The following is a 24,606-nucleotide window of genomic DNA, read 5'->3' as shown; positions in this document are numbered from 1 at the left end:
AGACATACATTATTCAAGAGTTGTGCAACCCACACCAGAGTTGTATGTTTAGTAAGAGCTGGGAAAACCACCCGAGAGCGTGGTTTCCTTCTGATTCATAGTTTAAATAGTTCTTGGTTTGTGCACCCAGGGGATAAAAAGAGTGAATGGCGACACTTCAGAAAAGCTGAGCAGCCTTTAATGATCTCACATACACATATGGCTTTGGTTTTCCATTAAACAACTTTAATATGTAGTACTCGTATTCATGAAATGGCTGTCCTTCAGTTCTGTATAAATCTGTGGAGAAAGACCAACAGGTTGTATTTTTACCTGAAGAGCGTATCCTTGTTCACATGAAAACTGCACTACGTCTCCCACCATAAATCTGTCTCCTTGTCTTATTCCATAGCTTGGTGCCTGAGGCTCTGGACATGACTCCAGACCAATAGCTGATGAGAAGAGTGATAGATACATGGTTATACAGTTTTCACTCATCAGTATGTGTATATGTACATACTGTATATAGCATATGCCACAGATAAAGCTGTCTACTAAACAGATATGTTACCTGTGTATTCCAGGTGAAAACCAGCAGCTGAGACACTAATATCAGAGCTGAAGCTGAGATAGAGGTTGTTGGATGTACTATTCAAGAGAGGGGGGATGGTCGTACCTGAAAGCAAGGAGAGAGGAAGAGGACCATCACATTTCTTTTCATTTTCCAACTGCGGCTTGAAAGCAAAGGATCTTAGTTATCTGACAGCAAAGGAAATGACAAAGACCTCCCAAACCTACATTTTCACTTTTTTTTGTTTTGTTTGTGAAGTGTTCTCAAAGGAGGGAGAAGGGAATTACTTTTATATGAGACATCTGTTTTATTTGAAACCACTTTTCAAATGTTGGCTTGACCTACTTAGTGCGGCAAGGGAAAGTACAAAGTAAAAGACGGGTACTGCACTACTGAAGCAAAGCTGGCACCGTGCAACAGTTTGATTCTGTCAGGGTCCTAGATGGTGCACTTTAATGTAAAGGAATATTAAAACACAACCTCCTTGTCAGTGAAAATGTCATTGTCTTGCTTGAAGATGCAGCAGTGGTAAACGTTTCTTCTAAAAATATCCACCTGTGGAGTTTTAGCTTCTTTTTGACTTGCATGTTGGGCTTTGCTCCGAGGCAGGTGTGTCAGCACACTCATCAAAGTGAAAGAGATATTCCTCTGAATGAACAGTGAATTAGGCCAATGGATGTTATTGGTTACCTGTTGTGAGGGGAATTAATGAGCAGATCTTTGAACAGTCTGTGGCCCCCCTGCTGGTCGTATTTATTTTCCAGAGAAAATCATATTCATTACCATAATGGAAAATACAAAATTAAAATTTACTCAATAATGAATGATGATGAATAATGAACTGCGCAGATTTAACCATTACAGTTATTTTGTGGACACATGACAATATTATTTAGCAGTTGTAGCACCCTGCATGTATTTATAATAATTTAATTTATAATTATGACTTTATGTATGGAAATAGAGTCCTTTCATTTCATTGCCAACTAAATATTCTCTCATCTAGTTTTCCATACAGATGTTAAGCCTTCCCATAGATTATTTAACACAAGTAGCAGATAATCACACTCGGCTTCCCTAAAAGCAGTATTAGTATCCCCAGAAGATGCTGACTCCCCCCTTGGACGGCCGCTTGAATTACACGGGTGAACGAGTCGAGAGCAACTGAATACATGTTTTGGTTGAATATGAGTTGCTGGAGCACAGGGACCTCCATTGTATATTTTATTGTTATTACTGTTAGGAAAAGATGAGAAGAGGACTGTACTGTTCCACTGCATGTATGAGTGAAATATACACGACCAATTTCTAAATAAAACATTACAAAAATAAAACTTGCAATTATAGTCATTATAGTCAAGTCTTGCGGATTATAGTCAAACACACCATGAATGATCATGAGTTGTTTGCTCTTCTCATTAAAGTTAACCTAAAGGTGTGGCTAATGACATATTTTGGGAGCATTAATACATGTGAATAATGTTATTGTTTTTGGTGTTCGACAACTCACGCCATAGGTGCTCAGGGAATATCTATTTCCAGTAGAGAATTAGAGCATAAGAGGATCAATTAGCTATGCACCAAAAACTATCATATGTTTTACAAGGAAGGGCAGATAAAACAAGCAGGTGTCATCAGATGTGCTCTTCTGCTCCGACTGGGACTCAGGATGGGACCAGTTTAGCTCTGATTGCAGGCTTAGCAGGACAACATGCAATGTTCTTCTTTGAATGTTGTCATGATATATTTAACCATCAAGCTATATTTACAGACAAAGGAGTTCTTCTTCTTCCCTACATTTCGTTATGGAGAGTATTAATGCTTTTAAAGGGATTGTTGCTTCAAAAAAATGAATTTCTCCCTATATACTCAAATTTGTGAGAGGCTTGTCTTGACATCGAATGTTGAATGTTGTTCAGCAGTTTATTATCGGTTAATCCAAATTAACGATTGCAACCAATATTAATTCTAATTATTTCTAAACTGTATGATTTACCGTATTTCAAGTTGGGAAAAAAACATTTGATCTAATAGTTCTAATAATACAATAGTCTCCTACTGGTCATTTTTCCATATTAGTTTTTGGCACCAGTGGCAATGTGTAACTTTTTGAGTAACACTTAAAAAATATTGAAATAATAGTTTACCAGAGTAGCTGCCCAGTCTTGGCGCGTGGTTGTCAGCACCATCGTAAAAATCCAAAGAGTCCCAGTTATGCTCAGTGGCAAAACTCACAACTTGTATCTGGAGAGACAGATATAGAAGCAGAAAAAGACACAATTTGTAAGAAACAAAAGCATTACAATTTTTTTTTAACTGATACAATGGTAATTTTCCTTCTATGACCAATTTAAAAAAGGAAGTAAAACACATGATGTTTGTCAATCTGTCAAGCAACATAAACGGAGATGTGAGACACAGCTTTACTTGTACTGCTGTGAGGTGTCTATCAAATATCTGTGACCGACTCCATTTTCTGTCAGAGGCATCTTTGCCTTTGTATTTGTCCGTGAAAGCAGTTTACCGTACACGCATTCAGGCATTATCTCTCACAATTAGATCCTATCTAGGTAGCTCTGGATGGTCCCTCTCTCACAAACTATCCATCCATTCATCCTTCTAATAATATCTTATCTTCCTTAACGTCCTGCCTGCTCAGCTTCAAAGCCAATGATACATAGGTCAGCCAGAAGGCAGCGTGTGACAGGTGCTACCTGTATTCCTGCCCCCTCTGGAACGGAGACCTTCCACACGCAGTTCTGATTGTTGTCGTAGGGCTCTGGATATCCAGGTGATAGGATGGTCCCACGTCGCAAGTTCAACACCCCCCCACAGGGAACTGGGGGAGAACAGAAAGGAAAGGCAGAGGTTAAAACAACACCTTTTCTGCAAGTAACAGAGAAAGTCTGCCGTACCATCTCTTCCTCTGCAGAGGAGGAGAGCAAAGGGCCTGAGGCCTGGGGGACAGCTTTGCCATAGTTAGGTGGCCACATTGAAATGTTATCTGCATTTGCATTTTCTGTAATGGTTTTAAAGCAGAGAGTCCATTGCATGGCTGGTCATGCATCTTATGATGTTTCTGTCTTTTCTGACTATTTATTTGGATTCATATTCACCTATACATGTTGGCAAGGTGTCATTCCATTGTGCCAAGTTTTCAGGGACACTCTCACACCGTATGGCAGTGGAGCCATGCAGGACATAACCAGGGTTGCACTCGAACTGCACCATCGAGCCAACTGCAAAGTCATTACCGAGCCGCTTCCCAAAGCGCGGCTCAGGCACTGAACTGCACTGGGTGGAGCTGGTCCTCGGAACAGCTGCAGAAATAATGAAGAAGCCACAATTGTTTCATAAAAACAAAAACACATGTACCGTTATTGCTGATTATTTGTTACATCCATAGCAAAAGATACGTTTAGTCTCAATGTGCCTTTTCTGGTTAAATACAATTACAATTAAAACAATTATAAAATAATAAATACTAAAAAGAAATAATACATAATACATAAAAAATAAAACAGTGCATGTAAAAATTACACAGAATCTTCCTGCTAGTGTGGGGAGATCCGTATAAAACTTCTAGCATGAAGAATACAATACGGTTTTACAAAACCCTAATAAATGTAATTTACTTGTGAAAATAGCTACTAATAACAATAATAATAATTTAAATAACTACTTTGGCTACTTGTGATCGGCTGACCTTGGTAGACGAAGTGAAATCCTTTAGCAGTTTCTGGTCCAACCGTAGTAAACTTGATTGTGATCTGGTTTGCCGTACTCAGAGGTAGAGACTCACCTGGGGAGTCAAAGAGAGACAAAATCAGAATAAAGTTAAATCGTTGGGGCTCAGGTTGTCCATCTGTCCATCCATCTATCCATCTGTTGATCCTTACCAGAGTGGGACCCCGAGAGAGAAGACAGCAGCGTGTTTTGTTGAGTTGGTCCATCGTAGATTTCCACCACATCATTTAGAGATGTCTGGAACAACACAAACTGTCCAAAGAGGACTGGAGACAAAACGGGGGAAAAAACAGATAAAGAGATGAGTTAACCACACTTCAAAGGTGGCAAATTATTATTCCATGCCACTGTCTGTGCCTGACCTTACAATGATAAAATTAACCTGTAAAACCTAATTTAAATTGTATTATGCTGCAGTGTCAACCTCTATTTGAAGCCAACTATTGGCAGAAAATTACATATTAGAACACTTAATATCCTCACCGTATCATCATCATCATGTGTCAGTACCACCTCCCTCCCACACATACACTCCAAGTTCAGGCTCGGGTGTATCCGTGTTGTCAGTGAGTGTGGAATGTTGGTGTTGGCAAAAACTATATGTCAGCAGGGCAAGATGTTTTTCTGTCTGTCTTCTCGACAGTATTTCGAGCAGGTAGAGTGAAAGAAAGCCATACACTATGTAGTAACCTGTCAAACTCGTGTCCCTAAACCCATGTTTTCCTCTGTTTCAGTATGATGAAAGGTAAAAAGACTGCACAGTGGTCATGAACCACTAAACCTTGGATTGTACTGTGCAGCTAGTGGCAGGTAGCAGCAGAGGGACCACTGGAAGCCTGAGGCCTCATATCTAGCACAACTCTCTCTATCTTCCTCGTCCACTGTGTCTTCAAATAACCTTAAAGGAATACCCCCCGCCCCTCCAAAAAACCTGACTGTTTGTATATCAACTACTCATCTGTTTTTACTGAATGAAGAATCAAAAAGAGGAGAATATTTGTAATGAATTGAAGTAAACTATTTGCTCTGAAAAGACACAGTGGAGTACTGTCGACCTGAGCAGAGAATGAAGTTGCTCTCAATCTGTGTGTGTTGTAATGCAAACTATTGTGTGTTTTGTGTACATAGATGGGCCGGCAGTGCATTCTAGTGCATGTGAGTCTCTGTTGTGCTCCACTGCCTAGCTATCCGCCGCTGCTCTGCACCACGCTCATACAGTGGTTACCGCTGATAGATCGTGTATAAGAGATCCCGACTGACGCCTTTGCTGCAGAAACATAGTATTCTTTGAGAATTCAAGGTAACAAGGGATGAGCAATTGTTATATAAATTCACATTTTGAGGGTAAAGTGTTCCTTGGAAATGCAAATCTGTATGCGTACTTGTCAAAAAATAAAAACGTGCTTGTCTGCAGCACATGGGAAAACTGTTCTTAAGGATAAATTACCGGATTTATTTATATCACCTCTCCTTCTCTCTTTGGAGCCAAAGGCTGAGGAGTAGAGGATTGAATCTGAACATTGCAGATGATATCTGGCTATAAGAAGGTCAATGGTCACTTTGAACAAGGCTGTTTCTCTCTGTGGAGCTCTTTCATAGCACGATCCACATTTTGCTTAAACATTGCTCTTACTCACAAAAGATACCATGTCTGTTTACACATGTGAAAATAATGAAGCAAAACAGTGTATTTACAATTTCCATTGAAAAAGTGTTGAATAGGAATCTGACAATAAGACAAAATTGTCAGGAAAGAGGAAGATGAATCAAACCTCTTGTCCTCTTGTGCATGGTCGTACATGAAGATGTGTGGAAGGGAATGCTGTTGAGTGTTCATAAAAAATGACAAGATTCTGCCTGTCAGCAGAAATACTTAAAAGCACCCAGCATGTATAGATTTTAAGGAAACTAGAGTGATTAAGGTTCCCATCTTGCCCCGCTGTACATTGACAGGCTGCAAGGCAGGTGGAAGAGTACACAGCTGAAACCGTTTCAGAACGGCACAGATTTTGGTCAGAGGGACACACGTGAATCAACATTCACACAAAGACTCAGCAAGCATTAACACACAGGGCATAGCTTCCACGCTGTGAAAATATCACAGTGGATTTTACTCACACTGAGATAACAAGGAAGAACAACATATACATACTAACACACAAAGACGCACACCATCAAAGCCCCCCACACACACAGATAAGTGATCACAGCAGGGCCGTCCCACACTGTGTTCACCACAGGGTTCGTTGGGAGTGAAATCCCTCTGCAGTCACGCACACCTGGAAGATCTGTTCAGTCGTCCAGGGTGTAACATTTTCCAGAGGAGTTTAAGTCAATCCACTGGACTTGTTCTCAGATGATTGAAAAGTTCCACTGATCATTTGATCATTTGAAAGGCTTCAGCATCAGCTCTTGACATCAGATGGAGAAAACCTGGGCATTGATCCCTGTGGAGCTGCCATGCCTCCCGATGAGCGGTCTTAGTGGGCGTCCTCAGCCACGTCCTCATTCAACAGGAGGTAACACTAAGGGGTTTCCCCACCTGGTCCTAAAACTTAAGGAGCCGTTTGTACAAAAGGTGAAACATCATTAACCGTTCAGCCCGGTGGTTTGTTTCCAATTTCCCTGATCATCAAACTGGCAAAACTGCAACCTTGAGCCTGTCACCTTCAACTCCTGTTGAGTTCACAAATTATAGACCTCTTATTTTTTTTTAAAATGACAGCTGCTTAAAAAAAGCACAACGTAAGAAAACAACCATCGTCTCTCACTCTGCGTGGGAGGTTCAGGAGGCCGGCCGAGTGTCATAAACAATATGTAGGCCAACCAAATGTTAGCTGACAGTCCAAAAGCTGCTACGCAAACATAATGAGACAGCAACCATCAACAGCCTCAGGGAAAGCTGCTATTTATTCATAACACCACAGGGCGTAATTGGACATCATATCCACCAATTACTGATTGTTTGTAAAAGCTCAAGTCAGACCCAATGAGTCTGTCGTTCTAATAATCAGTCAACCAATCATTTAGATACCAATATGTGAATGGAGGTACGAGACACAGATGTAAATTTGCACTTCATGAAAATTAAATGATATTGATACTTTGACAACACAATCCCAATGTAATGCCAGTTTTCTAGCTTAATCTGGAGCTTTCAACGGTATCTGCAGAAGAAGACAGTGTCAAACTATTTCCATGTACTCCAATTTACAAGTGCTATGTAATCATCACAGCCACTGAGTGTCCCATCTACCAATCCATCTCCAAGACACCGGAGAAGATTATAAATTGCTCATGAATACATGTGATATAGTTAAAAGCTCCAGAAAAATGTAGTAAGCGGATCTTGAGTTGGGATGGTCTCGTCAAACTATTATGTCCAAGGTCAAGAATGAACTTTAACACTTAACTTGACAGTAGCTCTGTTGACACTCAATTGTCAAGCAAACTTTTAAAATGACGCCAAAAGCAATCGCTTATTAGGCGTGTTTCCATCAGCTGGTTTGGAGCAAATAAACTTGACTACAGCTCAGTTTTGTCAGAAGGCTGTAAACTGTAAACAGAGTAGAAGAAGCTGCGGATGCCAACCGGAAACAAAACAAGTCACCTTGGCCATCTAACTAACCCATGGGTGACAACAAAAATTGTAAAATGGTGAGGTCTTCAGGAATTTGTTTCAATTGAACAAGTTTATATCGTTCCTTTATCACAAGTAATATTGTCCAAGTTTCATGTTGTCTGGAGACCAAGACAAGCAATCACACTTTATCGGAATATCTTCGACGACGCCGACAGGACAAACATATGATCAGTGAGTTAAATGTTCACTACGTCACAATGTATTAAGAAAAGGCATTTCCATATCCAATTTAGCAACTCCTTTTGTTTGATCACATTTTGCCGTTTTCATACAGCTTTTCCAACACAACGCTTCAAAATGTGCATAGAAATACATGCATAGAAACACGGGTAGTGACATGCCATGTGACACGGTTCATTTAAATTTGAACACATTTAAAATTCAACCCTCTATTTGAAAAAATCTGAAAGACATGTAATAAACATAACTAATAATATGTTATTGTCTGATCTGTGATTTATTTTAACAAATCACTTTTTGACAACATCCCTTCCAACAGTGGTCATGACCGGGGGGCCTTCATTTCCTCTTATGCCCTCATATTCTCAGCACAGCCTTACATAATGTGAAGAATCCTCTTCAATATTCATATCTTCATAATGTCCCATTTATGTCTGGCATTAGGACCTCCGATCAAACGCAGCAAGATTAAAAACAGCCTCATCTTTAAATGTCACTTCAATGATGAAGCCCTGACCTGCAATCAAATAAATGGCCAGCGAGCATCCTTTGATCATGTGTAATATCTCCACTATTACAAAGAGGTCCTTTGGGAAGCTTCTCCATTAAAAATCAAAAAGTTGTAATGTGACTTTGTTTCACTGAGTGCAAGAACAATAGGAGAACGATGTCAACGAAAATTGTGATCACAGGTTTGGTTTTCGACTGTTGTCTCTTCAACTACACTCCAGAGCATTTTATACACATGCATTTGATTTTTTTTTAAGAATAAAGAATACATTACATTAATATGCCATGCTTTTCTGTTGTAGTTTTCACTCAAGCAAACCCAATAGATTCATACAGGTACTGAATGTAATTCGGTCAAATATTCTTAGATGATATTTACAAATACAAGATCCTGTTGAATACAATGGCATGAGTACACTATTTTATGTGTATGTGTGTGTGTGTGTGTGTGTGTGTGTGTGTGTGTGTGTGTGTGTGTGTGTGTGTGTGTTTGTGTGTGGATGAACTTACCAAACTCTCTCGGGACAGATATAGAGTAGACGCAGGCCTGTCCAGACGTATAGTTTCTGGGGAAGTTTGGAGATAAAACGGTCCCTTCTGTTCCTGTAGAACGGCTTCCGCAGGGAGCTGGAGACAGAACATACACATATAGTCCATAGCTGTATCGTCAACTCCATTGACAATATCTCCAAAACTAGGTTATTTACACCAACACTGTCTAGAATAATAAATAACCGGTAAGAAGAACAATATGTATTTTTGATTTTGGGGTGAACTGTCCCTTAAGGCTGTGTCAGTAGGGATGCTGTGTGCCCTTCTGTGTTTTAGTATGTGTTACCTTGACAACTAGGCAATGCCCTGTTCCATCCAGGTCTGCCGTCATCTCCCATACTGCAGGTGAGGGTAGAATAGCCCTAGAGACGAAAAATACTTTTTACTGTTGGAAAACCCCCAAACCAACCTGACTATTAACCAACCAACCAACCAACCAATAAACCACAAACTAGGAGTGTATGAAAATATGAATTTGCTGCAATATCATGATATTTCGTAATGTATACATTTTCAAAAACACTGTAACATATATTATATGCATATGGTGGTGTGTTCTTTGTACGAAGACAGTTTTCCTAAAATTAGAATTAATACAATTGCAATGTATCACCTTGCTTACAGTAATGCAGTAATTGCAACATATTGAATCATAACCCCAGTATCTTTATACGCATCGTATCGCCAGATTGTTGCCCATAGACGGCCCGACCAGAAACCAATCAAATAACCAACCAACAAACCAACCATTCACCCATATGACCAACAAACTATTTACCAATGAATTAACAAGCCAACCAACCAACCAACCAATCTCACATCTAACCGGCGAACTGACAAGTCATCAATATGACCAAACACACAAACAAACAATCAACCAACCGTCCATCCATCCCCTTTTTATTTGTACCTGCAAAACGTATCCAGCCTCACAATAGAATGTAACAGTGGAGCCAAGCTTATAATCGGATCCCAGCCTGGTCCCATTCAAAACCACACCGGGGTCGAAACATGATTCCCTCAGCTTGGCTAGACAGAGAGAAAGAGAACGGGTAAGTAAAGGGGGGGTGAGGATGAGGCAAAGAAAAGGCGACAGGCACACATAAATAATAAGTCAAATTAATAATAACTACTTCCCTAGCAATAATCAAATGAGGCAGGCACTACGTTGGCCTTTAAAACAGTCTGTTTGACTTAGCTGCCTTTGCCAGAGATGGAGCAAGTACGATAACTTCATCCCCCGACTTTTGTATGCAATATGAACCTAGTAAATTATGGCTTCGGCCCCCCTCCTTAAAGATTAGCGGCCACCCTGCATCAACTCAAAGACTTAATTCCTGAGTCCACATTAAGCCAATGTTGATTCTTTTGTGCAAGTGAATCAAACTCACCCCCCGAGAGACTGGTTCAACAAACACTAATTCAACAGGGACTTTATGGTGAGAAAAATCACTCTTTTTCATCTTAAAATCAGCATGACGCACACTGTCACCATTGTGAGGGACTTCACTGCATAAACATTTGTATGGAGTGACTTGGGGTAATGCAGTCGTCTCTTTATTTGATGTGAAAATTAAATATTTCTAAACAAGTTCGGGAGACATCTGAGACATTTTACCTTGCTTTTGAAAAACAGATGGCAGAAAACAGCACATGATGTAATTACATAGAGAATATTAAAACAATTGTTCAAGTGACAGTGACAAAGTGGCTATAAAAACACTGCCAATTTTTACACAGTAACACAATTTAACTGGCTAATACGTACATAAATAAAACTGCATAATTTTAACAATAACATTCAGGACACATTATTGCGTATTAAGTGTGGACAAGAGAAAGGGATGCTGTTTCACTGGGGAGATACAAGAGTTTTTATCACATGCAGAAGGTAGGAGGATAGGCACACAATTACCTCTACACAAGTTGTTTATGCTAGGACTATATTTAAGTGTTGAATCTAATTACAGGTTACATGTAGTCCAAACATACGCTGTTAGATACTGACTGACTGAATGCTGGTAATTGTGAATATATTGCAGATGAGTTTACTGATGATACTGATAAGAAATGTGTCTGTGCTGTGTAAACGCCCCCCTGCTGTAAAGGATTCTCAAACAAGTCTGAATCTCCCAGAGAATAAAAAATCTGTGGGTTGTGCTGTTTTCCTCTTGTGTCTTTTGAAGCTATCTCAGCCCTAAATGCAGTATATAAGGATGGTGGGACTATTGGGAGAATATATTACCTTTGTATTCCAGGTGAAAGCCAGTGTAGGAAACAGACCCATCGCTGCGGAATGCTAAATGCATGGTATTCGAACTGCTCTCGATCCGTTCTGGGAGTTTGCTGTCCTGGAAGCTACCAATCAGAGGACTGTTGCTATCCGGACCATCGTAGATATACAGGAAGTCATAGTTTGGCTCAATGTTGAAACTAGAGATAGATTAAGAAAGGGACACAGACAGGGACCAGGGAAACAGATAGGGAGAACAGGGGCACAGAAAGAGTCAATACTGGAATTTTAGGATTGAGTTTTTGTTAGAAACCTGATTATTTACGGAGTTGTTTTGTTTTCAAATACAAGAAATCATGTGCAGAAAGTTCCTGAGAACAGATTTTCAAAACACTGAAAGGAAGAAATACAAATGTCCACTTCTAGAAAAAATAGTATCATGTTGTACTAAACTCATGACACTGTAAAACTGTTTTACATTTTAAGCATTCTGTTCGGTAGTTTGGTAGTTACAAACCCTGTATTGACTCATATTGAGTTTAAAATGTCTTCCAACAACCCTAAATAATCTAAAATGTACAATAAATACATCCATTGTTGCAAGAGGATGAATCCTAATAACCTTGGTAATAACTTTCTCTCGTGCACCAAAAGGTCAAAATGTCCGCATCACATTGAGCGTTCCTGAAAAAGCACATTGTACCATGGACAAAATAAATGTTTTACTGTAAAGAAGGTTACCCAATGAAAGCCAGTGATAGGACGTAGTCAGAGTTGACAGCAATGAGCCAATCACAGTCCTTGGAGTGAGGGTAGGGATGTGGATAGTTAGGAGACAGTATAAATCCACTGGAGCCAGTCAGGTTTCCTCCACATGGAGCTATGACGAAAACACAAGCAAAGGTACACATTCATTCTAATAAAGTCTTAAAATAACCCAACTTAGTGCTGTGATATAATAGATTAATAAAGAAATAGAGACAGTATGGGTCCAGATAGTTTAGTCCAGGGGGATAAGTCTGTCAGTCCTGAATACAAAGTTTTGGAATACTAATAAAGTAAAGAATAAATGGATTAGGCACACTGTGCAGATATGGGCCACGGTTAGAGAGACAGATTTCCTTCCATCATCGAGGGAGCATGTTGGGCAGCAAAAGGAAAAATGCCTGACAACAATAAACCAAGATACATACCATGCATATTTCTACTGATTTCTAGAAAAATGACAACTGTAAGAATGAGGAAAGTGCTTTCACCAACGCAAACCCAATGGACTCAGAGACTGAAACAAGTCTACACAAAAAAAAAAATTGCAAATGAAGATGGACATTTTTCTACAAAGATGAATTCCAGTTATGTTGTACATTTTGATGTGAACAGTAATAAAAATGGAAAAAATAAAGAAGAGCACTCTGTCAAGGAGTGTTTGAGAGTGGTGTATGTTCTATATTGAAATTGTTGTTTAAAACATGTAATTAAATAAAGTTTTGAAATACCATAAATTCTCAAGCTGAAAAAATATATTATTCACTCAACATAATTTTCATTGTTATATAAATTGTTAACAGCAGTATGGAGAGAGAGAGAGAGAGTGAGAGAGAGAGAGGTGGGCAGGATAATGGAATACTATCACACTGTACGTAATACATAGCAAATTCAGATCACTAAACATTATCTTCTTTACACAGCCCTCCTATAAGTCACTCACAGACGTGTCCTTGAGCAAGGTACTGAGCCCTAAACAATTGCAGTTGTGTATGCAGCACATCTATTGGATGTCCCTATAAATATATGGAAGCTGGACTTTTCACCTATGCAGACAGGCGGGCTGGGCTGCCAGTAGTATCTGTTATCCACTTGTATGCAGGTGATTTTGTCGTCCCCCTGGAGCTCGTATCCTGGGTCGCACTGAAAGGACACCGAATCCCCCGGCTCACGGCCGTCTCCACTCCGACTCCCATTCATTGGTACACCTGGGTCCCTGCAGGCTGTAGCCACTGAGCCTGGGCAGAGAGACAAACAGAGAGCGGACAGGGAGAAAGAAGAGCAAATGGAGGAGAAAGGGGTGGGAAATGATACAAGTCTTGTGTCAAACTGGATATCTATATACCTAAATAAGCTAATGCGTTAACTCAGTGCATACAATCTGTACTGATTGTACTGCAAAGATACACTAGAAAAAATCTCAGAAAGACACCAACTGGTCCCTTTTTGGCACACTGAAACCCTAGTTTACACACATTAAAGACATACAGTGTGGAAAGAAAAAAATATTCAGGGACCTTTCACAACAGCAGTGGCTAAACTCCTCTCACAACTTTTCTCATTTCAATAATGTTTAGTAGATTAGTTCTGCACATTGCGGTACTTACTTGAGAACTGAATAGCGAATCCTGACTTGCTGATGTAAAAATCCGTCTCAAACTGCACAGTGACGGTGTTCAGTGTGGAGTGGATTCTCTCGGGCAGCAGAGAGCCACTGAGCTCTGACAAAGACATTTCATTCTCAGGTGGTCCGTCCCAAATCTTCAGCATGTCGTGGCTGGCTTCCGTGTCGAAGGCCAATAACTGAAGGCTGTAATTTGCATGAAAAATATATATATTGTTAACATTATGAACATTATCTGTTATGAAATTGGAAGTCTGCTCCAAACTTCTTCAACTTTACAACAGTCTTACACAAGTCTTCCTAAAAGCTGAGTGAGATAATTTTCATCAAAATATTTATTAAAACATTCTATAAATATAATTTTTCAATTACACATTTTTACTAAAGTACCGAAGAGGGCACGATAATTGTTGACATTGTTATTTTAACTTTACTACTAGGAAGGTTTTGGACGATCCACATTACCTCACAATGTTTCCCGAGTCCACCTCAATGGTCCAGGTGCAGCGTAGATTATTGTCATAAGGAAAAGGGTACCCAGGGGAAAGAATCCTCCCTGAAGACTCGCCTTTGAAACGACCGCCACACTCCGCTGCAGGAACCACACACACACACACACACACACAGGTCAGAGACTGTTAATATGTAGCGACACAGAAATGTCCCAGTATTGTATCTCTATCTGTCTGATGAGCACAATTATGACGTAACAAATATAAATTCAGCAAAACCATTGAGGATTGCATATGTGTGCATTTAAGTGTGAACGTGATGTATGACAAGTCAACCAGTTATCTTAGTTTGTGGCAATTGTTTATCAAGGCAATCGGATCCACTAGGTGCACCTCCGTAGCCACCGAGCAGTGATTAAACGATCACCACAGAGACAAATGGATTAAAAAAGAAGCTAACTCTCCTTATCTGTGTCCGTCTGTCTTTCTCATTCACAGAGAGAGTAAGAGACAAAGTGCTGATCCTGCATTTATCCCTAAAGAAGCCACCACACATTATATAACAGAAAACAATTCCCTTTCTCTCTTTGTCTCTCTCCTTTATATATTTTCACAATCTTCATCCCGTCTCTGCTTCCCCTCCCTCCCCATGGTCCTCCTCCCTCAGGCTCCCCTCCCTCCATCACTGGAATATATTATCTTGAGTATTAGGAGCAATATTAAGAGCTGGGACGTAAAAAAAAAAAATAGAATGCGAGAAATAGAGATAAAAAGGAGAAAACCAAGGGTAGAAAAGAAGGAAACACTACGAGTAATAATAAGAAGCAATATAATATTAAGACTGGAGGTTAGCTGAGGTCACGGTGTGTCACTGCTAAAATATAAAGCCAGAGAATATCAGCCACTGGTTTTATGAGTCTTTCATTATTGATAGTGAGAAGGAGAGAGACTTATTAGGCTGAATCCAAAATCAGAAAGTTCACAGGCAGCGATGAAGAAAGAATGGTCTTTAAAACATTGGCCATGCTGAATGCTTATCTCCCATCTGGGCAACAGTTGCTGCAGCCATGTTGTGTGCCACTCTGTGCAGGGTTAGTATTTGTTTGTGTTTAATTAGAGGATGTAGAAATGTGAAAATGGAGATAAAAATTATACAAAATGACAAAAGCCTTTATGAAGTATGCTTTAGATTGTCCTGCATGGGTTGCAGGTGCGCAATGAGAAAAACATGATTTTACAAGCTCGACACCTGCAACTTAGTCCAGACATTTTAGTGTGCCCACATACTGATGAACGTGTGAGTGTGTGTTCACGTAGGTCTGTGAGTTCTGAAGCCCTGATAATGCAAAGCCAGAAAAAGACAATTATTGACTTGTTGACATCAATATTTAGAGCTGTGGTTTCTATTTTCCCATCAGTTTGAAGCATTGAATGAAAATGAATTAGAAAGCCAATGATTTTATAATGGAATCTCAAGAAATATGTCGATACCCAAAGAGTATTTGCGTCCCAGTAGGTGTTATCGTTTACACAAAATGGCCGGTCATATGATCTGTAGCAAAACCATTTAGATTGAAATGTATTTACGAAACAATTTTAACAAACAGGTTTCTCAGTAAGCCATCAATAGAGAAATAATTACATAAATAAGGGTTTGAAAACAAGCAGGGGAACAAATGTAATACAGAAGATTGGATCTGTGTGTGTGTTTGTACATTTCCACACATGTACAAACACACACAGATCCAACCTCTTTGTATTACATTTGGTTTGAGTCTCCAAGGACAGGCAGCAAATCCCCCACTGCGGGGAAGCAGACGGGTCAAATGAGCAGAGGGAGTGCAGCCTCCTCTGTCCTGAATAAATGGGCTTTTCATTGAGACTTTAAAACTGCCGCAGTGTGTGATCTCATGGGAACATCAAGAAGGCGATTCCACAGGAAATTGCCACCACTGGCGTTCTCCATATCATTGAAAGAAGGTCCTGTGAGCGGAGACTTTGGATAAAGCAGCACGTGACCTGTTCTGTATTGTAGAGCAAGAGTTGGTACAGTAATGTTGTTTAAAACACGTGAGTTCTGGGTAATTTAAATGATTCAGCTTGATGCCATAGTTACATTATAATGGAAAAAAAAACTCAAAAGAGAAGAACAGTTTAATTGTATTGATAATTATATAAAAAAGATATATATCTTGCTCTTGGCTGTGGGTAACTATGCAGCTCTTCATCCCAAACATGGATTCATGTCTGTCAATAGCAGCGGTATGGACCATATATGCAGCAATATCAGTGAAAGCAACAATCAACCTATGTCACCTCTCCCACTCAAGATTATAACAGTGTTATTCAAGGTCCATCCCATAATTGAGTGTGTGTGTGTGTGTGTGTGTGTATATACATCTGGTCTTTTCAATGAACTTCTTTTCAATGTGTGAAAGGCTACAAATAGCGAGATACATACCAATACAGGAAGGCAGAGGGTTATCCCAGGCTCTCCTTTCGCCTGTCATGCACTTTAAGGTGGACGCCCCATGCAGAGTGTATCCGGGCTCACATCTGTATGTGATGCTGCTTCCGGAGAAATGACCTTGGTCATTGACCTTGAAGCCAAACTGAGGCACGCCTGGGTCCTCACAATGAGACAACTCAAAACCTAGAAAGAGAAAAGAAATAGAGAGAGATTCATACAGTGTATACTTTAAATAAATACAATATAGTATAAGGGACATCTGAGACCCACAAGAGAAAACAGAAGTAGTTTTCTTTCATTGAAAAACAATGTTACCTTAATATCTGGCACACTCAAGTATTCTGTTTATGAGCTTCATGATATCACAGATCCTGTTAAGCTCTCATCCAGATTTAATAAAAAAAAAAAAAAAACATGGAAAGAAACACACAAGACAACAATACCAGGAGCGATACTGGCACATATACACCTTATCCAATTTAATGTTGTTTTTCACAGTCTGTCTAAGCTCAGTTTCCATGGTAATAGTCAGAATATTCTGTTTATTCATGTGCAAAATTTTGGAGAGTGAGATATAAGGAGATATATAAATAGCTTATCCTTATAAGACCATAACCAGGATTTGATCTGCGGTTTTACCTGCAAGACGAGGTGCGTCAGGATTTGAGTTATCTCCTGGAAGGCTGCAGTAGGTGCATGTCTAAACCCTTTAAAAATGCCCATTTACAAAGCTGTTCTTTTCTCATTTTTCAATCTGAACACATCTGCCATCACCCTGATATCTAGTTTGAATAGTTGCTTATCTCAAATTGTTCTATATATGTTACACATGTATGAGAAAATAAGCTACCATGCATTATTCATTGTATCACACCTCTGAGTTTTATTGAATTCCAGCCGTCATAACTATAAACACAGTGAGGCATTCAGCAGGTTTTCATAGCTGCAAACACAACAGCTCTCCTGTTTGCAATGCAAACTAACTTCTATCTGCTGATCAGGTTTTGATGTGCCTGTATAAAGTTTATACTGATTAGCGTTGAGCACTTACTGGAGTAGACCAGTTTGAATCCCTCCCCTGTACTTTCTCCATCGCTGTAAAATTCCAGCCACAGATGGTTTGAAGTGGAGATGAGCGTCAGGCCCAACATGGACGTTCCTGTGAACCCTCCAAGAACGTGGGCTGTGCTGTCTTTACCGTCATAAATCTGTAATCACAACAGCACAACGTATTCAAGATGCAAATACGACGTAGTAACCAATGAGGGTCAAGTGTAGTTGTCAGTGTTTTTATCATCACTACTGCCAAGAAGACTAACAGGAATAGCCAAATGTGTGTGTGTGTGTGTGTGTGTGTGTGTGTGTGTGTGTGTGTGTGTGTGTGTGTGTGTGCATGCGTATTTACCTTTAGTATATCTCCTTGGGCAAGATGAAAGGTTCGAGCAGAGATGTTGATGCCTTTCCCAGCTTGCACCTGGAGTAAACATGAAATCCAAATTAGATTTATTGACCAAATAGAAAAGTGCACTCAGTGAAGTGAAGGTCTTCTCCAGGTTTGTCTCCCTATCTCCTCCCAAACAAATAGGAATGGAAAGTCACTAGTCCCTAGTAGTCATAGTCCCTCCCGGCTCCCTCACAGTCAAGATGGCGACAAAATTGACAAAAAACAAGGATTAATTAATCTTGTATCGTGCCTAATTTGAGTGGATCATAACATATTGGGTATGAAATTAATCTGCTGACGCACTTGTTCAAAATGACACCAACGTTTTGTATGGATGTCAGTTTTTGAGCCGAAACAAAGGCCAAAATGTGGTCTGCAACAGACTAGGTAAGGTTTGTTTGTTGCCTTGCCAATTGCCGGAAATTGGCCTTTTGCTACTGAAGCAGTTGTTGTTGTTTACTTTAATCCCCTACCTACCGGTTAAGAGGACTGAGGAGTCAGCAGTCAGGGAAAACAGTCAATTAAATATATTTTTTTTAAACTTTGAATCACCACAGCCACAAGTAGTCTTCAAGCATGCAGTAATACATGAGCTCAGAAAATATAAGGTTGATGTGTCCAGTAGCATGTGAGTTCAGCCATGGACAGATACAGATACACACACACACACACACACACACACACACACACACACACACACACACACACACACACACACACACACACAGTTATTAACCTCCACTAATGATTTTGTACAAAGTCTGTAGTTAGGATGTACAGATGAGTTACCTGGATGCTGTAGATGCACTCGTGGTTGTTGTCATAGTTCGTGGGATAGTTTGGAGAGAGAATGACCCCTTCATTGTTCATAACTGAAGAACCACACTCCGCTGATGACAAATACAGAAAGAAGAGCATTACAAAAACATGTAGGTAGAGATGGTTTGATTGAAAATTGAGATTTCTAATGATGTGAAACAATGATATGTGTTATGCCACAAGCACATTTAAAACTGATTTTTTCTTCTTAAAATCAAAGTGGGAACCGTTAGAGAGAACACACGCTGTCCTTAAAGTGAAACGGTTGTTTCATCTTACAGAAGATGATGATTCTGTTTCCTATAAATGGACGAATATTTCTCTGTGTACTTGTGTGTGCATGTAATTTAACAAGCCTTTTAACCAGCTGTATTGTCAGCCATCTACTTCAGTTGAGGAGAATTGGCAGGCAGTAAAATTGAGAAACTAATTTACACTAAGATACTCGCTCTCAGCACTTCTCGCATGTGCCCTCTATCTACCATATATGTCCCTTTTCCATCGTTTTCCCTCCCTTCCTCTACCTCCCACTCTTCTCCTCTCTGTGTCTCTACTGGTGTAATAGTCATATTACAGCTGTCATATCGTCAATAAATCACGCTGCTACAGTTTCCATTTAGAAAATTACCTCTCCACCCGGTCCCTCTTCAAAGTCCCTCAGTCCTCCTCTTTCTCTCTGTTCCCTCTCTATGAATAGTCCCTCCTTTACTTCAATCAACCTGCCTCTTCTGCTTCTCACCAGTTTCCTTTTCTCTTCCCCCCCCCCCCTTTTTTTTTCCTGTTCCATGCTAAATAGAAGATACTGTCCAGAAATATTTGAAGAGAAGAGGGAAGAAAAAAAAAACGAGCAAAAACACTTCTTAGTGCCTCTCTAACTCCCTTCTGGACAGTTCTTTATGACCCACTAGTGAGGTAAAGAAAGCCTCAGGTAAAACCACTAACACAGGTCACCAAAGCATTACTTACATCTCTTACTTTATAAAACAAAACACAATGCATAAGTTTGCAGTGCTAAGATATTAGAAAACGGCACAGTATCAGTCTAATCGTCTCTTTCCTCACTCCTCCTGTGTGATGTGCACAACATCATGCAGCGATGCAACGCATCACACAGGCACTAAATATAGCAAATTGCACTACACCATAGAACACTGGTACGCAACACCACTCCCACCTCTTTGCATTATCACTGCATTATCCAAACCTCATGTAACAATACAAATAAGATCTTTGTTTACAATATTCCCACCAGCAATCCAAAATGTCAAAAATCATATTCTATAACTGCTCTTTGAATGGAAATGGATTGTCAAGTCTTTCTGCGCCTGTGTGGCTCCACAGTCCCTCAGTGTTGCTGAAAACAACCCTGTGAACAGTGGAGGGTAGGAACACGTTATATTTACTCCGTTACAAGAACTTGAATCATTTTTTTAAAGAAATTGTACTAAGAGTTGTTCTTTCGCAGAATATGTTTCACTCGTACTCAAGTTTAATTGCAGTACAGTATATGTACTTCTACTCTGTTACATTGGGTTCATTCGGGTACTTCTCGCTAATTTAACTGATATACTAAATAAATAATCTTTATATTCAGCTGAGAGCACACACGCAGCAGAACGATTGTCCTAAAATGAGAAACAATGCAAATACAATCCCTAGCCAAACATTCAGATCATGCTTGCATTTCAATAGGCATGAACGACAGCCATATGGTTCGTTTATTATACTTATTTGAATAGCATTTGAGAAACCCAACATAAACTCAGAGGGAGGGGCAAACAGGTCAAAGATTTAAGCCCACAACTCCCCAAGTCACCGTCTCTCTCTTTTTTGTCATTATTTACTTTCATGTTGATTCATTTGCAAGGACTTGACCACTTGGGTGTTTTTCTCTATGTTGACTGTTACAGATGTGTGCTGTCAGAAGACCTACTGACTCATGTGTGGAGCATATGCATGTGAGATTCCATACCTACAATTTAAATTGCATGTTTTCACAACCTAAATCCTTTCACTTATTTTACCTCTAGGCTTGTTTCTTGTTGTCCATTGTTAATTAGTGATTCAAGGATATACACAAATGTTCAACCCAAGGTAAACCTCTCATGGATACATCTTCCCTGCAGTTTGTGTTGCCTCGAGTGTAGGGTTCATGGAGAGGTTCTTCATTCTCCCATTTGTATGCATACACACTGCATCTGATTTTTATTTCATGTTTTCATTCACTGCTTGCAACACTCCACTATAGATGACAGAGTACTTGGGTTACTTAATTATGGATTGGAGTTCAATTTGACAAAGGAACCTACTGTACAGACAATTGAGCACTGGGCCGTGACATAAGCCCTTCTGTGTTCTGCCTCATCTGTCCTTTTCACTTCAGTTTATTCAACACGTTTAGAAAGCATCCAAGAAAGTGATTAAACCCAAAAGGTTCAAGTGTTGGAGAAAAACATTCTGAGTAATATTTCTGATAGTGTCTTTGATTCTAAAACTCAGATTTCAAAGGGTTGAAACCGGATTGTGAACGGGTCAAAACGCTCTGCCCACTGATCACTTACCCCCTGACATGTATTGTTCATCCAGTAACCAACATGTGGCTTTCACACAGAGTCTGTGAAAGTGCTATTCAGATTAGTGTCAGTTTTGTTGACTGTATTTAATAACATTTGTGGAAAACAGTTTAAAAGGAGTCTTAGAAAATTCAGTAGAGGTGTACACTACACTTCTAAATAGACTTCCAAGAGCACAATACAAAGACTCCTTTTCTGTTCTAAACGATCTTAAAAAGTGCTTTCTCTTTCAGCTACTTGCTTTATGTGTATCTGTGTTATGCAATCTTCTTCATTATCTTGTAAAAGCAAACAAAATTGTCCTTGTGCATCTGCTGGCTTTTGAACTGAAGCTGCACTGGTTCTTAAAAGGGAAGCAATCAGAACTTTTATTTTGTTGGTGTGTCACAATAAGAACAAATATTTCGGTGTGAGCGAAGAACCTCATGACATCAGCAGCTCAGCAGCTTAAAGGTTTTCTGGTCATTGTAGGTCCATCGCCATGATAAATGATTCAAATCTCACGTGTTTTTGTTTGTCATACAGGAGATAACTGAGAAGGAATGATAACAATTGAGGACAAACTAAACACTATTTCACGATCAGTAATGGCTGGTAAGACATTTTGTAAGATAAACATGGCTTGGTAATTCTTTGAACAAGTCAATTTTCAGATTGTAAATTACACATGAACCACTTGTAAATAGCAGTGCTTGGTGGCTAAATGTTTTACTGTAAATTCTAAATATCATGTCTGGCTTTTTATCCGCAGCTAAACAGCCAAAATCCTCAGTGAAGGTTCGAGAATATCAAAATAAAATGACTACGTACCAACACATCTTGGTAGAGGTGAGCTCCACATTCTCCGCCCTCCTCCCAGACAGATTATCTCGGGCACCCCCTCTAGGCGGTATCCCATGTTGCAGGAAAATGACAAAGTGTCTCCAATGCCGAAACTGAAGCCATTTCTCTTGCCAAACCGAGGCATCCCAGGGTCCTCACATGGCTCCAAAGTATATTCTGCAGAAAATAGATTGAAACTGAATACATAACACATCCATGGATAACCATGAAACACACTCTACAATCTGTAATCTGCTCTTTCTGTGCTCCTGGCTAAAACCAGAACTACCTCTATCTTCTCCAACAATATAATGATATTTGTTATAACTAATGATATACTATACCAGGAAATCTAAATATATTTAACCCATGTACTTCATTTTTTGGGCAGAGTTTTGCCCAAGTACCAAAAATGTGGGGATGAGATTGTCGTGTAAATTAAGAGTGTCCTCTACTAATGATGTTAAATCAACATATTAATAATCATCACTCTGAAAGTCCAGAAAAATCTATCCCACTATTCTGAAATAAAACCAACAAGGTAACCAATCAAAATTGAAGTGAAACAAACATGGCTATAATCTCTCTCTCTCTCTCTCTCTCTCTCTGTGTGAAAAACACTTTTCAATAATTCAATAACTCTTGTGATGAAAAAAAACCTCTTGCAAATGCAGCCCATTAAAATATAATCTTCACGTTAGCGTTGTGTACAATTGTGAATAATTAGTCAAAAAGTTGTGTGTCTGACTTGACTCAACTGTGTCCTGAGATGCACTTGCTGATTTGGTGTTTAGCATGGGACAGCAGGAGAGTTATTTTCAGTAGGGCAAAGACGGAGGATGTGATGTGTATTTCAGAGTGTGCTGCAGGAGGACACAGCACGTTGAGCATGTTGAGACTGGCGAGTCACATCTCTGGTGACACCTCCCATGTGTTAAATTGTGAGTATCAATTTATGCCATCTGGGAGGCAAGAAAAAGTCCCTCGGTGTAGCCTCAGATTAAAATATAATGTATTCTCAAGTCAATGAGAGCGCGCTGAAAGGGCAGTTAGGCAAACAATCTGGATTTAGAAAGGGCAGTCGCAGCCTTGGACTTAATTCTGCTCCTGAAGTCTTTCCTTTATTTTGGAGGGTGGTGGTGAAGTAGCACGGCCATGGGTTGGCAAAGCACTTTGGACACATTCTCGGCTATGAGGAACCCATCTCCTTATCTCTTTTTCTTATTGTGTTGTTTAATGGTGGATTACATTCAGCTTAATGTTGTATAACCTCTCTCCTCTGAGGACTTTTTTTTCTTCTTTAGCTATTCTCAAGGTTTTATGGGTAGTCGTCGAGGCCAGTGGTGTGTGAGAGTGAGAGCTAAACATTCGCTTAACACAGTTAAAGTTTTGTGTTGGGGAGGACTGTGCCATTACAGGGATAAGTGACACTGTTCTCATGAGGCGCGTGAGGACACGAGACACATTTCTGTTATGTCAAGAAGAAAGTATGCAGGACTCCCTGAAAAGCCATATTGATGCCACAAACTATTGGCCTATTTCTAAACTACCCTTTATAGCTAAAGTATTTGAGAAAAAGTGGTTGCCAAGAAGCTCGGATATGCATTGTATTCTTGACAATTTTCCGTCATAGCTGCTGTCGGTTCCACTCCGTTGAAACAGCTCTTGTCAAAATGCCCAAAGACATCTTGATGCATGGTAATGCAGGAGCTTAGTTATGCTGGATCTCAGTGCCGCTTTTGTGACTATTGATCTATGGAGGCAGTGGGTGGGCGTGTCCGGGTCAGACCTGCAGACCCCTGGGACGCTGACTCGTGCTGTTTCTCCAAATGTTTCCAATTCATACGCTCATTTGAACGATTGATTAGTTTCTCAAAACTATATTTTAAAAATAGGGGAAACATTGCTCCAAGTGGGATTCACTCAGACTGGCTCTAGGTACTCTTTAAACGTATATTGTGCCACGATTATGCACATCCAAATATACATATCTCGTTATTCATCAACAGACGCATTTTGTCATAAAACTGTTGAAGTATAACACTGTGAAAATATTTAATTAGAAAGACTATAAGGCAGCTCAGTTGGGGCTGTGGCTCAGAATGAGCAGGTGGTTTACTAAGATCGGTGGTTCAATGCCCAGCTCCTCCAGTCCGCATGTTGAACGTGATTGGGCGAGAGACTGATGTGTGAGTGTTTGTTACTGATGAGAGTAGAAACAG

At 39.8% G+C, this 24,606-nt stretch overlaps 1 protein-coding gene across 1 annotated transcript in view; it reads right to left on the bottom strand.

The window, feature by feature from the left end:
* csmd3b (CUB and Sushi multiple domains 3b) overlaps positions 1 to 24,606 on the bottom strand; it is a gene marked incomplete at both ends in the record, with an annotated part of 320,436 nt that overhangs the window by 43,532 nt on the left and 252,298 nt on the right. Inside the window, 20 exons of the mRNA XM_079231867.1 lie at positions 313 to 431; positions 551 to 655; positions 2,698 to 2,794; positions 3,265 to 3,389; positions 3,667 to 3,870; positions 4,257 to 4,352; positions 4,450 to 4,563; positions 9,141 to 9,257; positions 9,469 to 9,544; positions 10,093 to 10,211; positions 11,428 to 11,615; positions 12,157 to 12,295; positions 13,227 to 13,418; positions 13,788 to 13,990; positions 14,270 to 14,396; positions 16,718 to 16,909; positions 17,778 to 17,934; positions 18,132 to 18,200; positions 18,960 to 19,060; positions 22,373 to 22,561. Coding sequence (XP_079087993.1) covers positions 313 to 431; positions 551 to 655; positions 2,698 to 2,794; positions 3,265 to 3,389; positions 3,667 to 3,870; positions 4,257 to 4,352; positions 4,450 to 4,563; positions 9,141 to 9,257; positions 9,469 to 9,544; positions 10,093 to 10,211; positions 11,428 to 11,615; positions 12,157 to 12,295; positions 13,227 to 13,418; positions 13,788 to 13,990; positions 14,270 to 14,396; positions 16,718 to 16,909; positions 17,778 to 17,934; positions 18,132 to 18,200; positions 18,960 to 19,060; positions 22,373 to 22,561 — 2,729 coding nt within the window. The remainder of the gene's footprint in view (positions 1 to 312; positions 432 to 550; positions 656 to 2,697; positions 2,795 to 3,264; positions 3,390 to 3,666; positions 3,871 to 4,256; positions 4,353 to 4,449; positions 4,564 to 9,140; positions 9,258 to 9,468; positions 9,545 to 10,092; positions 10,212 to 11,427; positions 11,616 to 12,156; positions 12,296 to 13,226; positions 13,419 to 13,787; positions 13,991 to 14,269; positions 14,397 to 16,717; positions 16,910 to 17,777; positions 17,935 to 18,131; positions 18,201 to 18,959; positions 19,061 to 22,372; positions 22,562 to 24,606) is intronic.

This window comes from Taurulus bubalis (genome assembly GCF_910589615.1).
Source record: "Taurulus bubalis genome assembly, chromosome: 16".
In the NCBI taxonomy this organism is placed as follows: domain Eukaryota; kingdom Metazoa; phylum Chordata; class Actinopteri; order Perciformes; family Cottidae; genus Taurulus; species Taurulus bubalis.
Note: the sequence above shows the minus strand (reverse complement) of the source record. Positions and strands in the feature narration are given on the sequence as shown.